General features: G+C 40.4%; 1 protein-coding gene across 1 annotated transcript in view; it reads left to right on the forward strand.

Moving 5' to 3' along the window:
- BMPER (BMP binding endothelial regulator) overlaps positions 1-19,684 on the forward strand; it is a 215,892-nt gene that overhangs the window by 43,370 nt on the left and 152,838 nt on the right. The window contains exons 5-6 of the mRNA XM_039527768.1: positions 138-228; positions 1,342-1,424. Of these exons, the coding sequence (XP_039383702.1) occupies positions 138-228; positions 1,342-1,424 (174 nt within the window). The remainder of the gene's footprint in view (positions 1-137; positions 229-1,341; positions 1,425-19,684) is intronic.

Genomic DNA, 19,684 nt, shown 5'->3' on the forward strand with positions numbered 1-19,684 from the left:
TGAGCTGCAGATACAGAAAGAAAGGGGGATTTAAAAAACTTTTTGCTATACAGCATATATCTTGTCACTAATTGTGCATCCAGTTTTTTTGTTTTTTCTCCTTATTATTGAGTTTAGTTTGGTTTGTTACCTTTCAGGAAGGAGTGGTAACAGAATCTGAGATGCAGTGTGTTGTTCATTGCAAAAACCCTTCTGAGCTGCCGGGAATGTGTTGCCCCACCTGTCCAGGTAAGATTTCCTAGGGACTCTACTCTTCCATCTGTGCACAATATTTCTAGTTATTAGGATTTGGTAAGTATCCACTATAATGGAGGGATTAGGAAGGAAGTTACTGAAATGTGGACCAGTAAAATAGAATGTATGGAATGGCATAAGGAATAGAGTGAGTTTTTTGTTTTTTTTTAACACCCATATTGGGACACACTTTTTAATGCTGTGGAGTAGGGGAGGGTGATAGTATAGGAAAGAGTTTAAACAGTTTAGAATGCAGCTTGTCTAGTTTTTCATGTGTGAGGTATTGGCCAGAGGTTTTGGCAGCTGTGCAGGGTCTGGCTGGGGTTCATGTTTTAGGGATGAATGTATAGAAGGCGAATGGAAAGGTGCCAGGAGTCACATGTCACAGCATTGATAGGAAGGGGGTTGTTTTGGGAGTGGGAACATGGGGATTATGTTGAGTGTGCAGGGGATTATTTAGGCATAACATATATGACATGACTAGGCAATAAACGAAAGAGAGAGTTTGGAGGGTTGTTTTGGGGGTAGTTTTGTCAAATTAGTTTGTACAGGACTATATAACTAGGAAAACATTGCTGCTCTAGTGGTATAATTGGCTTGGTATGTTTAATTTTTCATAGAATCATAGAATTTCAGGGTTGGAAAGGACCTCAGGAGGTCATCTAGTCCAACCCCTTGCTCAAAGCAGGACCAATTCCCAACTAAGTCATCCCAGCCAGGGCTTTGTCAAACCTGACCTTAAAAACCCTTTTTTATTATATCTATCCAAATTTAATGTGGACAAGCACTGTGTTAAAAAAGTGAAATCTTCTGTAAACAGAAGTTGATTGTGCCAGGACTCCCATTTTTAATGTGGCACAAACTATCTGCCATAAAAGAAATTATCTGTAAATCTGTTAAAGCTCTTCCTCCTCCATTCTGGCACCAAACTAACTTTTTAGGGCTCCCAAGGCTTACACAGGTTACTGCACTGCAATGACATTTTATTGTTGGATGCATATCACTGAAAGGATGAAGTGATTCCTTTTCTCATAATTCTACAGTACGATCATGTAACAAACAAAGTGTCCCGATCTAAGTCACACTTACCCAAAGTCTGCTTTTCAGGTTGTATATTTGAAGGTAGACATTACCATGAAGGGAAGGAATTTCAGCCTGAAGGAAACAAATGCACCAAGTGTTCTTGTATTGTAAGTATTTCTCTCTGATATTGTAACTACCAGTACAGTCTTCAAAAGGCATGTTATTATTGTCATAACTTGCAAAATATATGTAGGGTAGGTGACACTAATACATGCTCTTCTCTCCCCTGATTGTTGGAGTTCAAGCTTTATTTGAAGATTTCACAACACAATTGCTTTCTATAGCACTACTTCCCAAGTTGACATACTCTTCATGGCTATGTGTAATTGAGAAGGTAGAGCAATGTATTTGGGAACTGGGGATTTGATGGTCCAAATGGTAGGCTGGTTCTGAGTGACAGTCTTTTGTTTCTTGCTGAGATCGGGTTACAGAGAGATAAGAACACAGGAGACAGGATTTTCATATGACATCTATTGGCCAACATCTGTTGTATGTGTCCTACTGATCTTGCATAGGGTTTCATATCAGAATCATATGGCAAGGGGCATAAACTTATCCTATGGGTTATGTCGCGTAATGAAAAGTGGATGGCTAATAAAGTCCTCACCACTATGATTAAAATATGGGCATGGCACCTGTCTTTGCTTGCCTTTTGTAGACCTGACTGGATGATTCAGTTGGCTTTGTTTTGGGACAGCTCTCACCAGTGAACTAATTGGTTCAGCATAAACCTTCAAAGGGCAAAGAATAATGTATGGTTGTGCTTTTAGCATCCTAGGATTTGTCCCATTACAGAGAAAGTCATCTGAGTGTGTCCATCTACAGTGTGAAGCCCCAGAATAGCGTTACCTTCAAACTTACCAAGTTGTAAGGACTGTCCTACTATCCCACTGGACCCATGTCCAACCTCTCTTCTTGGGGCTACCCCAGAGGGATTTTAGCTTGACACTTATGAAAGGGCATACTCTTGTCCTTGTCTTGAAATTGTGTATATGGAGATTAGCAATTGCATCTGTGTCATGATGAGATTATATACCTCTTAAGAAGGTTTGGGAACACATTGATAAATTAAAGAATAAGTCACCAGGATCAGATGGTATTCACCCAAAAGTTCTGAAGGAACTCCAATATGAAATTGCAGAACTACTAAGCATGGTATGTAATCAGTTACTTAAATCAGCCTCTGAACCAGATGGCCGATGGCTAGCTAATGTAACATCAATTTTAAAAAAAGGTAATTACATTCCAGTAAACTTAATGTCGGTACAGGCAAAATTGGTTGAGATTATAGTGAAGAACAGAGTTATCAGGCACTTATATGAACATAATATAATGGGGAAGAGTCAACACTGCTTTTGGAAGGGAAATCATGCTTCACAAATCTATATTAGAATTCTTTGAGGGTGTCATCAAACATGTGCACAAGAGCAATCCAGTGGATATAATGTACTTGGACTTTCAGAAAGCCTTTGACAAGGTCCCTCACCAAAGGCCCTTACACAAAGTAATCAGTCATGGGATAAGAAGGAAGGTCTTCTCATGGATCAGTAACTGGTTAAAAGACAGGAAACAAAGGGTAGGTATAAATGGTCAATTTTCATAGTGGAGAGGGTAAATAGCTGAGTCTCCCAGATCAGCAGCCAGATCTAGGACCAATACTGTTCACCGTAGTCATAAATGATCTAGAAAATTGGGTAAAGAGTGAGGTGGCAAAGTTTGCAGATGATACAAAACTACTCAAGATAGTTAAGTCCCAGGCAGACTGTGAAGAGCTACAAAAGGATTTCTCATGACTGGGCAACAAAATGGCAGATGACAGTCTATGTTGATAAATGCAAAGTAATGTACATTGAGAAACATAATCCCAACTATATATACAAAATGATGGTGTCTCAATTAGCTTGCCACTCAAGAAAGAGACCTTGGAGTCATTGTGGCTGTGTCTGGTTGGGTCACAGAAACCCCCTTGGGACTGCCACCTGATGTGCTGGGACTACCTCTGAGCCTGTTTTCTCTGGCAGCTTGGGACTTCAGTACCCTGCCTTGTTGAGCCAGACACACTAGCCTGCTGCAAACACAGACCCACAAAAATCACGTCCCCCAAAAGCTGCAGGCTTAACTGAAAACAGCTTAAGAAGTGCTCCTGTCTCTAGCACCCAGATACCCAGTTCCCTATGGGGTCCAAACCCCAAATAAATCCATTTTACTCTGTATAAAGCTTATACAGGGTAAACTCATAAATTGTTTGCCCTCTATAACACTGATAGACAGAGATGCACATCTGTTTACTCCCCCATTAATTAATTACTTGCTTTGGGTCAATTAATAAGCAAAAAGTGATTTTTATTAAATGTAAAAAGTAGGATTTAAGTGGTTCCAAGTAATAACAGACAGAATGAAGTAAATTACCAAGCAAAATAACATAAAACATGCAAGTCTAAGCCTATTACAGTAGGAAACTAAATGCAGGTAAATCTCACCCTCAGATGTTCCAATAAGCTTCTTTGACAAACTAGACTCCTTCCCAGTCTGGGTCCAGGAATCACTCACACCCCCGTAGTTACTGTACTTTGTTCCAGTTTCTTTCGGGCATCTCTTTGGGGTGGAGAGGCTATCTTTTGTGCCAGCTGAAGACAAAATGGAGGGGCTTCCAGGGCCTTATATAGTCTTTCTCTTGTGAGTGGAAACTCCTTAACCAGAGTTTGCAGTCACCTGGGCAAGTCACATGTCTATGAATGATTCAGCTTTTTGCAGGCCGACACCATTGTTTACATGTTAGTTTGAATGGTCCCAGGAAAACTCAGATGTGGATTGGCATCTCCCAAAGTCCTTTGTCGGTTAAGTACTCCCAATTACTTGAATAATACCATCATACTATGTTGACCAAATCTGTCTTATGTGCTTCCTACAGCAAGCACTTTAAATATAAGCATAGAGCAAACACTCATAACTCCAGATATAAAATGGTATATGCATACGAATAGGATGAATATATTCAGTAGATCATAACCTTTGCAAAGATATGTTACATGGCATATCTAGCATAAAACATATTCCAGTTATGTCAATTTACATTCATAAGCATATTTCTATAAAGCATTATGGGATGCAATGTCACAGTGGATAATTCTCAGAAAACATCTGCTCAATGTGCAGCAGCAGTCAAAAAAAGCTATTCGAATGTTAGTGTTAGGAACCATTAGGAAAGGGATAGATAATAAGATAGTAAATATAATGCCATTATATAAATCCAAGGTACATACAGATCTGGAATACTGTATGCAGTTCTGGTTGCACCATCTCAAAAAAAGGATATATTAGAACTGGAAAAAGTACAGAGAAGGACAACAAAAATGATTAGGGCATATGGAACAGTTTCTCTATGAGGAGAGATTAAAAAGACTAGGACTCTTCATCTTAGAAAAGAGACTACCAAGCGGGCATATGATAGATGTCTATAAAATCATGAATAGTGTGGAGAACGTGTTGTTTACCCCTTCACATAACACAAGAACTAGGGTTCACCCCATGAAATTAATAGGCAGCAGGTTTAAAACAAACATAAAGAAGTACTTTTTCATACAACACACAGTCAACCTGTGGAGCTCATTGCCATGGGATGTTTTGAAGGCCAAAGGTATAATTTGGTTCAGAAAAGAACTAGATAAGTTCATGGAGGATAGGTCCATCAATGGCTATTAGACAAGATGGTCATGCTCTGGGTGTCCTTAAACCTTTGACTGCCAGAAGCTGGGACTGGATGATTGGGGATGGATCACTCAGTAGTTTGCCTTGTCCTGTTCATTCCCTCTGAAGCATCCGGCATTGGTCACTGCCGGGAAGACAGGATGCTGGGCTAGATGGACCATTGGTCTGACCCAGTATGGCTATTCATATGCTCTTGCATTGAGATCAGAACTTAATACCATTTGAGAGAGAGGACCTACTTCATTAAGCTGCTTTCTAAGATCAGTGAAGTGCAAGACTTGATTATTTGCTAACATCACAATAGATGGGCAAAATATCAGTAATAATTATGTGATGGGTGCTTTAAGTTTCAATAGAGACATCCAGTGTCTTATAAGTACCACTTACAGATGTCCTGTTTTAAAAACTAAAGGAAAAAGGAACAAAATGGGGTTTTAGAAACCTCTTTTTTTAATGTTACTACAAAGAAATAAAAACATTTCAGGGAAAAAGTCATTTTTGATAGAAGTGTTGCTCAGTATTAACTCTACTTTAAATCATCATTGTTACTGTAATAAGTTAGCATGTTCAAAGTTTTTTGTTTCAAGTTTTTATCCTTAAAATGCGCTGGAAATAGCATCTCACAGGCCCTATGAGGACTAAGTGTCTCCTGTGATGTGCTGAGCAGCCTCAACTTCCAGTGGAGTCCATGGACTCTCTTCTCTCATTTAAAACAGTTTTATGACATCTTTTTACATTGGTGTAACTTCACTGACTTCAGTGGGATTGCTCCTGATTTCCACCAGCCCAAGTGAGAGCGGAATTAGGTTTAATGGTGGTTGAGGCTGCTCAGTGCCTGGCAGGAAGTGCTTTCTACCTTACAAGATCTTACCAATAATGGGCTAAATTCATCATTGGTTTAAGTAGGTGCAGTCCCACAGAAGGCAATGGTGTCATGCTTGCTGCTGTCAGCAGCATATTTGGCCTTAAGTGGATACCACCCTGACTTCATCAAACAGGAGTCATATTGTTCTGTATAAATGAGTTGTCAATATGCAATATTTCCTATATCAACTCTCCTCCATTTCAAAAAACCAAAATGAACAAAGCATAACTGAGTGAGGTAAGATGGGGTGTTTGTCATGGGGAGGAAAGGGGAAGGAACCTACTGGATCAGATCTGAGGTCCATCTAGGCTAGTGTCCTGTCTCTGACAGTGGCCCGCACCAGATACTTCAGAGGAAGGTACAAGAACCCTGCAGCAGGTAGACGTAGGACAATCTGTCCCCCATCTAGGTCTCATCAGTCTCTACTAATTAGAGGTTGATTTAAACCTTGAAGCATGAGTTTTAATATCAATTCCAAAAAAAGGCTGATGTATTTCATTATAACAGCTGCGGATATTTGTGATATCCATACAAAAGTCCAGTCCCTTTTGAATCTTGCACACAGTAACAAGGCAGTGTTCCTTTTCTGACTTGTGCTCATTGTTATCTCTCTTGCTGCCCCCCTTCCCCCAACTGCTTCTTGCCTATTTTGTTTTCTTCAGAATTTGGGGCCATATTACCTTCTATGTAATTTAAATTGGAGGCAAACAATGGACCAGCTTAAGAACTCTGATAGCAGTTTACTGCCTGTTCTGTGTCCTTTTCCTTTAAAGAAGGGGTTTGTAGAGAATCTCTTATCTGAGTGGTCAGCGGATGTCTTATTTAAGATACCTATCTAGTCATGCGATAGTATAGGAACAGCCTTGTGAGTGATATGCTGTAACATGTGAGGACTTTATTAGATGAAAGGTATTTCCTCACCCCTAATTAGATTTCTACTGTGAAGTGAGATTGGAACTATTCCACATGGCTTTTGGGGAAGAGGAGAGGAGATGAAGTGAAAAAAAGTTACTGCAAGGATATTGTTTGAGGTGTTGACAAAGGACTTGTGGATTTAAACACCTTGTGACAGTCACATTTCAGTGTTAGACAAAACTATGGACTAAGAATTTACCTTTTTAATGACCTATGGTAGGGGGTCCAGCATATAGGTCCATCAGAGCTGGTAGGATAAATGGCCAGGGGATTAAAGTTAACTATTAAAGTTGGAAGAACAATAAAAATGAGTATTGTCTTATCTGAATGATGATCTGCACTCAGTAAATTCATAAAAAGAAGCTATACTGATATTACTTACAAAAATCTACCTTTAAAATGTTAAGGTAGCAAATTTAAGCACTCCAAAATCAGGAAAAATCAGAATTCCTGCACATCTTCACCCAATGAAGTGATGCATTTCTGTACTGTTTACAACACAAGTTTGCCTATTGAATACGGCTGAGCCCAAAAAGCAGAAGAGAGGGTAATTATGACTTGTTTGTTTGTTTCTTTATGTGAATGTAGTGCCTCAGAATAGTGCCAGATTGAGTGCCCTGGAGACTGAAGTATCTTTTTTCATCTGTAGACCATATACAGACTAGGCAGTGGCTGAGCAATCTTCCTCACAGTGCTATGCCCATGTTTCTTAATTCTGAACTAGACAGAGCCCATTTCTATGGGTGTATAGGTAGTTCAGTCTCCAAGGATATTCAATCCTTATCCTCTTTGCTGAGCTCACTAACAAGGCTCCCCACTTAGCCCCATTTGTGCTGCTAGCTATTCTCTACTTGAAACTGGACCGAAACCTCCAGATAGGTCCCATCATACGTTGGTGTATGTGGAAGTGAGATACCTGATGACCTGGTAGGGATATGGAGAAGCAGTGGGGTGGAGTGGGGAGGTGAAAGGGCAAGGCAGGGAGATGGGGAGCATGTAAAGGGCCGATGGGTGGGCAGCAGAGTTGACATGTAACTGGCTGGTGCCTGCCCACACTTACCAGCCACTACAGCGATCAGCATGCAGACAGTGCCAGTTGGAAATGGGATGGGGAGGCGGGGTCCTGCTGGCGGAGAGCCGGCATGCAGTGGGGGATGCACTGACTGACCAACAGGGGGAGTGGCCTGGCCTCACCAGGGCCAGCTCCAGGCACTAGCGAAGGAAGCAGGTGCTTGGGGCGGCCAATAGAAAGGGGCAGCATGTCCGGGTCTTAGGCGGCAATTTGGCAGCGGGTCCCTCAGTCCCTCTCTTCCTCTTTGAGCTGCTGCCGAAGTGCCGCTGAGCGGCTTTTTTTTTTTTCCCCTTTGACAATCGGGGCGGCAAAAAAGCCGGAGCTGACCCTGGGCCCCACGCACTACAGTTTTGCCCCACCCCCAGCCTTGCACCTCCCACCCCCGTCATTGGCCACTGGACACCCCCCCACACTCACTGGCAGGGAGGTGGCTGGTGAGCAGAGATCCGTCCAGCAGCAGGACCCACCAGTACTGATTTGGAGGGGATGGGGGAGACAGAAAATATGGGACAGTTTGCCCATTTTTAAGAAAAAGTAGGGACACTAGTAGAAGGGCTTAAATACAGGACTGTCCCTTTAAAAACAGGATGTCTGGTCACCCTAATTCTTCAACTTCATGGCCTAATATGATGATCACAGGACAAGACAACAACAACTACCATCCTATTCATTTCACATGGGTCACTAAACAACTACTAGCTAATAACTTTTGGGTCGTTGTTGAGTCAGGCTGTATTCATAGTCGTGACATGGAGATGAAAGACTGTATTCTATTAGCACTTCTTACTGAGCTATTTAGTCCTTAGGGTGACTCCAAGTTTTTTGCTGGAAATGAAAATGTGTCACCACTCTATTGCCTGTCAGGAGTGAACTGGCTTGAAGTGACTCACTCTGGGGAAAGGTGGCCAGGATAATGTGGATCTCTTCCCACATAGACTGAAACCCAGCTGTTGTACTATAATTCTTCTGTCTAGCATTAGTCTACATTTCTCGATTTAGGCCAGTGGAGTGTTTAGGAGAAGACCTGGATATTTTCCCCCTCAGTAAGCACCTACTTAAGTGAAGGACTGGTGACTGTAATCTGTTATTTCTCAGGTACTATTTCTACAAGACTGAGAGAGTGAGTTCCTGCTCACATAGTGGGGGGAGGGGGGGGAAAGTTGGCTTACATGTTTTCTTTCTTACAGCCTATATTAAAATAGTCAGACTCTAATTATCTTAAGTGTCTCTTCTTTTGAAGTAGCACTTTTTTTTTTTAAAGCGGGGGTGGGGGAAGGCTTGGCAAGAAAGTGACTCTGTGTGAGAAACTTCTCCATGGTTACAATTATCTTTAAATGGTAGTTTTCCAAACTCATAACTAGGTCCTTTTGATTGCACAAGCACTCATATACCAGTGTTACCCAGACTCGAGGCTTTGTGAGCTCTGGCATGTGAGGTATGTGGAGGTATGAGGTACCACCATGCTGAGAGAAGCCAGAGCTATTGAGTAGCTACAGATGAGGACCAGTTTTACATGAAATGTCCAGCTGGGGGAGAGGGAGAGAGGTAATAGGTTACCCCATAAGTAAAACAACTGGAGGCTGGATTATTGCATTGTTGGGATGGCTGAGTGTTGCACTATATCTGAACTGGAGGAATGAGGAATAGATGTCTTCTATGGAATTCCCAGGGAAGCAGTTACTGATGTTGGTCTTCCAAAAACATAATTGCCATTTGTTTCCAAGCAGCTAAGTTTCACACAGGCAATACCAACCTGCTAAGCCAGTCTTCTGAAGTGATTGGTAACAAATTATGTTTGAATGTGTTAAATTAGTTAAACTGGGGCACATGAAATTGGAGCCTATAACAGACAGAATTTAAAAGTGGCCTGAACCCCAACCTCATTTGTACATGTGTAAATGTTTCATGCTATTGTGTAAGTGTACCAGTTGTAGAATTAATATGTAGAAAAATAATTTGCTCCTGATTTGCATCTATAAATGTGAGTCTGTGCAGGAAGTGTGTGACATTTATGCTTATGGAATGTTAGTGTGCAAAAACGGTATGAAGAAAGTTGTGCACAAAGAAATGGAAGTTGCACTGAGAAAATTTGGTTCTAAACCAATAAGTAGACACACATTAACATTTTAGACACCTACAGTAAGTTAATAACTGATTTATATGGCACCATGATACCATTAGTTTGATTTTACAAATATTGAGAGCTACTGAAAAGTGATTCTTTTCCCACAAGACTTGAATTTGGAGGACAGGTATTCCAAGAATTTGCAGACAGTTTTTTTTTAAATCCCTATAGTTGGCAACTGAAGGGGGCACAAACTGTTCATAACTCCATCTTTCAACTAACCGCCAATTTGGTGGAAGCAGTTTCAGATGTTGTCCATATTGTTGTTTTTGTGCCTAAGACCATTGTTGGTTGATCCATTCATTGGGTGTGCTCTGATGCAACTCCAGATTTTGTGGATCTTTTGACTCAGGGGCAGAGTATGGAAACAGAATTTTGTGCAGAAATGGGAAAGTGACCAGTTGGGCTTTTGGTAAGAGTAGAGTATTCACTTCCCCTCCATCAGAACCTAAGTATAAAAAAGATTTATGTAAAAAAAAGGTAATGGAGAACAATTAGCACTAACACCTGAGATCTGAAAGGATTTTCAGGGGAGGGAGGCCTTACTAGGATATAGGGATAGTGTGAGGCATTCAAGGGCTGTGTTGGACTTTATGTAGCTATCTAGGTGCTGGTGACACAGATCAGCCCATTTGCCACAGAAATCGCGATTCACAGAGAGAAACATTCACAGAGAGACACAACGCAGGCGATGGCGAATGCGGATGCTGGGATGATGAATGGCACCACGAGGCGCTGACAGGCGCGGGGGCGCGCACACTTCCTTCCCTTCCTTCCTTCCTTCACCTCGCCAAAGCGCCAAAGCGCGCCAAGGGTGTCTGGTGGGATGTGGGCCAGCTGCCACCTCTCACCTCAATACACTCAATGAAGAGCTGAGTAGTGCCACCACTGTGGCGCTGGTAGCTGTCAGTGTGGCCACACTCCAGCGCTGGCAGCTGGCCCTTACACAGCCAGGCAGCCAGTAACCAGCGCTGCAACTTGTAAGTGTAGCCAAGCCCTAGGTAAACATTTGCAAGTTTATTTTTCTGGATCGCTTCATTAGGGACCCAGTCCTGAGAGCTGCCTCTAATGGGTGAAGGGCTCTGAATGCATCGCAACCTGCAGGGTGAAGGGCTCAGAGTGCACTGAAATCAGCAAAACAAAAAACAACCCCTCCCCCCACCAGAAACCACCTCAAACAATGGACTGGAGACTTTCCCCTTGCTTATACATTACTTGTTCATTCAATAGATTTTCTTCAAACTTAGAAAAATATGCATTCCTCCCTGAAGACTGCGTACTGTATGTGCCAAGTCTGAAATTTTAAATCCATTTAATTTTGGATATATCCAAATACAAAAAAGTGTTTGAACAATCTTTTATTTAAAAACAAAATGGCTGGAAAAATACTGATATTTTTTTTTCATGCTTTAGTGTCTGTTTAGCCATTCAGACTGCCCTCAAAAATTCAATGCAAGTCTGAGAACTTTTAGTCCAATAGGAACCAACAAAAATAAGGCCATAGAGTAAAAATACAAGCAAAATAAACCACAATTTATTTGAAACACAATTAAATACTTTAATAATAATGCACAGAATCATAGAAATGTGGGGCTGGAAGGGACTTCAAGAGGTCACTAAGTCCTGCCCCCTGGGCTAAGGCAGGACCAAATAAACCTGTTACCTAGGCCATCCCTGACAGGTGTTTAGCCAACCTGTGATTAGAAGCCTGCAATGATGGGGATTTCACTACTTCGTTTGGAAGCATATTCCAGAATTTAACTACCTTTATAGTTATGCAATTTTTGCTGATAGCTAACCTAAATCTCCCTGGCTGTAGATTAAGCTCAATAGTTGTTCTACCTCCAGTGTACTTGGTGGACAGTTGATCATCATCCTCTTCATAACAGTCCTTAATGTATTTGAAGATTTTTATCAGGTCGTCCCTCAGGCTTCTTTTCTCAAGACTAAACATGCTTTATAACCTTTCCTCATAGGTCAGGTTTTCTAAGGCCTGGTCTACACTAAGGGGGGGGTCGAACTAAGGTACGCGACTTCAGCTACGTGAATAGCGTAGCTGAAGTCGAAGTACCTTAGTTCGGGCTACTCACCCATCCAGATGCCGCGGGATCGAAGTCCGCAGCTCCAAGGTCGACTCTGCCACCGCCGTTCGCGGTAGTGGAGTTCCGGAGTCGACCGGAGCGCGTGGGGAGTTCGAACTATCGCGTCTTGATTAGACACAATAGTTCGAACTCTGAGAAGTCGAACTCTCCGCGTCGACCCACGCGGTAAGTATAGACCTACCCTAAGGTATTTGTCATTTTGTTAGCTGTCTTCTGGACTGCTCTCCAGCTCATCCATATCTTTCCTAAAGTCTGGCACCCTGGATTGGACATAATACTCCAACTGAGGCCTCATCAGTGCTGAGTAGGGCAGAACAACTGCGTCCCATGTCTTACATGCAACAGTCCTGTTAATATACCCCAGAATATTTGCTTTTTTTGCAGCTGCGTCACTTTGTTGACTGATATTCAATTTCTGATTCACTATAATCCCCAAATCCTTTTTGGCAGTACTACCACCTCACCAAATATCTCCCATGTTGTAGCTGTGAATCTGATTTGTCTTTCCTAAGTGAAGTATTTTGCACTTGCCTTTATTTAATTTCAACTGTTGAATTCAGAACAATTCTCCCATTTGTCAAGGTCATTTTGAATACTAATCCTATCCTCCAAAGTGTTTGCATCCCTCCCAGCTTGGTGTCACCTGCAAATTTCATAAGCATACTCTCCACTCCATTATCCAACTCCTGAATGAAAATATTGAATAGTACTGGACCCAGGACAGACACCTGTGAGACTCCCCTAGATATGCCCTTCCAGTTTGACAGTAAACCACTGATAAGTACTCTTTGAGTGTGGTCTTTCTAGTTATACACCTGCCTTATAATAATTTCATCTAGAGAGCATTTCCCTAGGTTGGTTATTTTATTTTATTTTATTTTATTTTATTTTATTTTATGAGATTGTCATTTGGGACTATCAAAAACATTACTAAAATCAAGATCTATTACATCCACTGCTTCCCTCCTATCCACTAGGCCAGTAACCTTATAAAAGAAAGAAATTAGGTTGGTTTGTATGATTTGTTCTTTACACATCCCTGTTGGCTGTTCCTTATAACCCTCTAAATGTTTAGAAATTGTTTAATAATTTGTTCCATTATCTTTAAACATACTGAATTTAGGCTGACTGGTCTAATTCCTGGGTCCTCTTTGTTCCCCCTTTTAAAAGATAGGTACTATGTTTTACCTGTCTCTAGTCCTATGGGACTTCACCCATCCTTGATGAGTTCTGAGAGATAATTGCGAAACATTCTGAGATTGCTTGAGCTGGTTCCTTAAGTACCTTAGGATGACTTTCATCAGGCCCCGATGACTTGAATACATCTAATTTATATAAGTATTCTTTAACCTGTTTTTTCCCTATTTTGGCTTGCATTTCTTCCTTCTTATTAATATTGTGTCGAGTATCTGGTCACCATTAACTTTTTTGATTTGAAGACTGAAGCAAAATAGGCATTAAATACTTCAGCCTTCTTGATTTCATCAGTTATTAGCTCTCCATCCCTGCTAAATGAAGGACCTACACTTTCTTTTGTCTTTCCCTTGCTCCTAATGTATTTTTAATAAGTCATCTTATTGCCTTTTATGTCTCTTGTTAGGTGTAACCTTAGCCTTTCTGATTTTTTGTCCCTACGTGCTTGTGTTATTCTTTTGTACTTAGCAATTTGTCCATGTTTCCATTTTTTGTAGGATTCCTTTTTAATTTTCAGGTCATGAAAGAGCTTCTGATGGAGCCAGATTGACCTCTTACTATTCTTCCTGTCTTTCCTTTGCGTCGGGCTAGTTTGCAGTTGTGTCTTTAATATTATCTCCTTGAGAAACTACCCACTCTCCTGAACACCTTTATCCTTTAGATTTTCTTACCTACCAGTTCTGAGTTTGTTGAAGTCCATTACCTTATTCTGCTCACTGTTTTCTTTTCTTAGAATCATGAAATCTACCATTTCATGTTCACTTTCACCCTAATTGCCATCCTCTTTCAGATTCACAACCAATTCCTCCCTGTTGGTCAGAATAAGTCTGAAATGGTGTCCACCTTATTACTCCCTCCAGATTCTGAAACAAAAAGTTGTCCCCAATACATTCCAATGACTTACTGGAAATTTTGTGTTTTGCTGTATTACTTTTCCAACAGATTTCTGAGTAGTTAAACTCACCTATCTTATTCCCATGTCTTGTGGTTTGGATATTTCTGTTGTTTGTTCAAGAAATGCCTCATCCACCCACTTGTTCTGACTTGGTGGTCATTAGTAGACCCCCCTACAATGATGTCACCCCTATTTTTCCCCTTTTATCTCTATTCAGAGGCCTTCATCTGGTCTTCCTCTCACCTCCTTCAGGACCTTAGAACAAGTGTGTGTATTCTTGATGTATAATGCAACACATATACTCCCTTTTTTTCCTGAACAAGCTATCCCCCTCTATACCAATATTCTGGTCATGAGATTTATCCCAACAAGTCTCTCTGATGCCAATCAAGTCATAATCTAGGTTAAGTGCTAGCACTTCCTGTTCTTCCTATTCATTCTGCATACTCCTTGCATTTGTATATTGACAGCTAAGATGTGGAGTAGATTTCCCCTCAATGATTTCATTCTTGTTGCTCCTGTGAGTCTATTGTAATTTTCCATTTCTTCCCCAACATTAATACTTTAAGATCACCTTGTTTTTATGCTTACCTGTAGGCTTTTGTCACCTGCCTCCTTTGAAGCTAGTTTAAAGTCCTTCTCACTAGGGTGGTAAGTTGGTGCATGAATATGCTCTTCCCCTTTTTGGGTGGGTGGACCCCTCGCTTCTCAGTAATCCTCTTTCCCAGAGCAGCATCACATGGTCAAGGAAGCCAAATCCCTCCTATCAACACCACCTGCACAATTATGCATACATTTCCAGGATGTGTGTCTCTGCCTGTGACCTTGTGCCCTACTTGGAAGATGGATGGGAACACAGCCTGCACCCCTGACTCCTTCAACCTCACTCTGAGCCCTGTCGATGCTACTGATCTGCGCAAGGTCATACCAGGCAGCATCATTAGTTTGTAACTAGACATAAAGTGCCAGCATTGAAAACAAAAAAAATAGATACTGAATGGGAGTATGTGACTGCTGGTAAAGGGTTAGGTATGTGAAACAAGTGATTAATTGCTATTACCCAAAATTGTAGTTAATTTAAAATGTGATCAGCAGTTCCCTCCTGCTTTGCACTGAGCCATCTTTGTCCACATTGCTTCCATTAAGAATTTTCCAATCTCATCTCTTACTAGAGCAGGGGGAGAAATGCGTTTTTCAGGACACCAAAGCTATTCACTTATTTGGAACAAATTTGGTGAATACTTTTGGCAAATAAATCTTTGCATTTTGGCATTTTCAAAATGTCAGAATGGTTCATTTCATTTTGAAAATGTCATTTCAAATTGACATTTTGTTAAGAAAAAGTTGTTTTGAAACTATATTTGGAACGTTTATTCAACCCAAACTATTTTTTGTTTGTTTTTATTTTGGCAGAAAAAAAGGAAATTGTTATAAATTGAAACCAGCCAATTTTTTTTCAGATATTTCAGTTTGATCACCAAATCAGAAAATCAGTTATTTGCTCATTTCTGTCTGTCACTACAGCTGAGTCATCTACCATGTTTTTCCTCAGGAAGGTGTGTAAGAAGGTAGTTTTACTCCCATCTCTCATACTGCCTCTCATACAACTTTATCCATGGCCATTTATAAACTGGATTGCACTCTGTCTATCTTTTACAAAGTGCTCTTTCCCAGGTACTAATGGCCTACTTGGTTTTGATGAAGGTTTGTTCTCCACTCTTATTTACCTTCACTATGAGACAGACATTGACAATGTGGATCACTCCATCTTCCTGGACCACATATGGGCATATTTGGTTCAGCTCCTACCCAAACATGTCTTTTCAGCTCTATGGACTTTATTCTCATTTGTACTAAGGCCCCTTTACATTGCTCCAGTAGTGTAATTTTCATGAAGTGGGTGTGTTTCCAGTGGGGTCCCTGAGGGACTGGTTCTTGGCCCTATGCTAGTTAACATTTTTATCAATGGCCTGGAAGAAACCATAAAATCATCATTGATAAAGTTTTTAGATGATACAAAAAATTGGAGGAAATTGTAAATAATGAAGCAAACAGGTCATTGCTTCAGAGTGGTCCAGTGGGATGACATGGGAGAAAGCGTGAAGGAGTCTGAGGGAGAAACTGAGTGGTGGACAGCAAAGGCTGGGTACACTGGTAAAGTAAAGGCAGGATATTGGAGCACCAGCTCTGTCCTCTCGCTATTGTGAGAAGAGCATTTGTCTTTTCAGTTCCTGCCTTGCTGTATTGTATTTTTCTGCCTCAAACCTATCACAAATCTCATCTGAAAAAAACATTTCTTCCTAACCTACAACTCATAATTTCTGTCTCCCTCTGCACTGATCTTGATTTTAGATTTGGCCCTGTTTACATTGAGAAAATTCATGATGGTGTAACTATATTGGCAATGTGTCTAAAGGAGATACAGTGCACTGACACAATGTGGGGCTGCCACCAGAGCCGTTTTCTTCAGCATGTTACCAGATAAATCAGCACAGCAGTCAGCCCGGCTTTGTGGTAGCACACCTCCTTTAGTGGTTTGAAGCAGATGTATCAACACTGATGTAGTTCTGTGACTGTACATTTCCTTGATGTAGACAGGACCTCAGCAACTGTGTTGTTTAACTTTGCTGCAGCATTGTGGGCTATGGCTTGTATGAAAGACACTACACAGAATGCAGTTTTATGGGGTATAAAAACTGAGATAAAAGTGACCTTTGCCTGTTCATTTCATTTAACCGTCTGAAGGACGCTATAGACAAAATGAGTACCCAGGGGAAGATACTTTTATGTTCTTAATGTTTATAAACTGAATGCTGCTTGAAAACTTGGGGTATGTCTACACTTAAAATACTACAGAAGTGCAGCTGCAGCACTTCAATGTAGACACTACCTATTCCAGTGGGAGGGCTTCTACTATTGGTGTAGGTAGTCCACCTCCCTGAGAGGTGGTAGGTGGATTTTTCATACCCCTGACCTATATAGTTAAACTGACTAATTTTCTGTATAGACCAGGCCTTATATGATAATGCTAAAGGGCAACAAATCGTATGAGCACGTCCTCAGTAGGTATAAGCTGTCAAAGCTCCCTCAACTTCAACAGAGCCAACAATTTATACCATCTGAGGATCTGCCCAGTAGTTTGTAAAACCCTCCTAATTAACAAGCCAGAATTGGTTGCCCTTACTGAAAAAGAAGAATTAAGTACACAGAGTTTTGACATAAAATTGGGCTGTTAGTAAGCTGCCTGTGAAGAAGCTATCTCCCAGAGAAAACAAAACAGAAAGGGAGGCATGCAAGTGAGGAAACCAAGGGACCTGGTTAAAAAACAAACAAAAATAAAACCCTATAGCCAGGAGTGGATGGAAGGGAGACTGCACGTTGCCTTGTGATGTGTCCAAAAAGCATAATTAATTTATATTTGGCTGCGGTAGCACTCTTATAAATTGCTTTAAATTGAATGTGTATGACATCTCAGGGGACAACTTGTTTGTAAAATTGATTTAGGTCTAAAAGATTCCCACAAGTTGTTGTAGGAAGTCATAAAAGCAACACTTTGTCAATTATCAGAGCATTTGTTTGCAAAACATTTTATAATGAGTCCAAGAGCCACTTGGCTGGTATTATGCTGCAGTTTGGATACATTCTAAGATTCACATCTAGCTGTTTGTTTCTTTTTTGTTTTTAATAGCAAAAGCACTGTGTGAGCCACTCCACATTGTGTTAGACCCTCTTCTTCCCCTCATGAAAAGTATGGTAAAACCTCAGAGTTATGAATAGCAGAGTTACAAACTGACCAGTCAACCACACACCTCATTTGGAACCAGAAGTGCGCAATCAGGCAGCAGCAGAGACTGCTCCCTCTCCCCCAAAAGCAAGTACAGTACAGTACTGTGTTATATGAAAACTCTTTTTTTTTAATAAAAAGGGAAAACAGCATTTTTCTTCTGCATAATAAAGTTTTGAAGCTGTATTAAGTCAATGTTCAGTTGTAAACGTTTGAAAGAACAACCATAATGTTTTGATCAGAGTTACGAACAGCCTTCATTCCTGAGGTGTTTGAAACTCAGAGGTTCTACTGTATGAGAGGGAGAGACCCTGAAGGGTAAGAGTTCTTGTTTTATTGTTTATTGCTGTTGTGATTGAAACTGAACTTGTATTTCTTGAGCTCTGTGATCATAAACAGATTGGGGGTAGTTACACATCTCTTCTGAATTGTGCCACAACATTTTAATAGCATATATTGCTACTAAACTGAACTTTCATATGTGCACAAAATTCACTATATAGTTCATATCTGATTTCTTTTGATCTACACAGACCAGAAAATGTTAAAGATTAGAGGAAATACATTGATGTTTGGAGTGTTTTGATTTTGTTTTCACTAATGCTGATCTTTATAAGTGCTTTACATTTATTTTTAAAGCATATTTGAGTAAATGTAGGCACTGAAAATGTTCAGAGTTAGTCTTTTGTATGAGACATAAAAAGTGATCTGTCCACTTGTAATAATTAAAATTCCCATTTATAAGAACTCATGTCATGCTTTAGTGCCAGGGCCAAATTCCATCTTGTCAATACATTCTATCTACTTAAATTCACATTGTGGTTTAAATTGGATATTACTATATTCTTTAATTTTCAGTCCTATGAGTGTTTGTGTTGTTAAACCACAGCTGTGTTCCAACCTTGACATAGCTGAATGTCACTGATGGGTAAAGTGATTACTATATATTGTAAGACTAATCTATGCTAATAAAGCACTTTTGAGATCCATGGACTTTTTTTTTCGTTTTTTAAAAGCTAACGCACCTATTACTGATTTTTCAATGCCTCTTTTAATGATGGGAATTAATAAGTATTTGGGAGCTCAGTGGAGGAAAATAGTGTAAAATTAACATGTCAGGTAGATAAAGGTTTGCAACATGTAACGGGTCCTACCAGTCTGGCTGAGAGAGAAGCAGACAGAATTATTCCATAACTACTGAAATAGGTACAGAAAACAGAAGAAAAAATGGCTTCACTACTTGACCAATAATTTGATCTTTCCTCCTTGCAGCTATCTTGAGTAAAGCTTGGCTGCCAGCCAACCTAGCACAACACATTTGGCACTGAACTATTCTTGTGGTTCACTGTAGGTGTACGTGTCTGAAGGCAAGATATAGGAGCTCCCAAGTTACTCAGTACCTGTCTTCCATCATCTTATCTCTTTTGTTTCTCTTACTTTTCTCCTGTTTTGTCTTCCATGGCCACATTACTGTTGTTGCTTTTTCATGTCAGTTTCACTCATAATTAGGTATATTGTCCATGGTTATTAATTTAAAGTACAAGATACTGGAATTTTGTCACAACTCTCATTTTGTCAATGATAAAAGGTTCAGTTGTTTTCAAAGGGTTCTTGATCCGATTCTTCTGCATTTATTGTATTGTCCTCTCTGATTTTATCCAGCATTAGGTTTTATCCTGCATGGTTGGAACATGCTTGTTTTTTCTG

Source organism: Mauremys reevesii, linkage group 2 (genome assembly GCF_016161935.1).
Source record: "Mauremys reevesii isolate NIE-2019 linkage group 2, ASM1616193v1, whole genome shotgun sequence".
Taxonomy (NCBI): domain Eukaryota; kingdom Metazoa; phylum Chordata; order Testudines; family Geoemydidae; genus Mauremys; species Mauremys reevesii.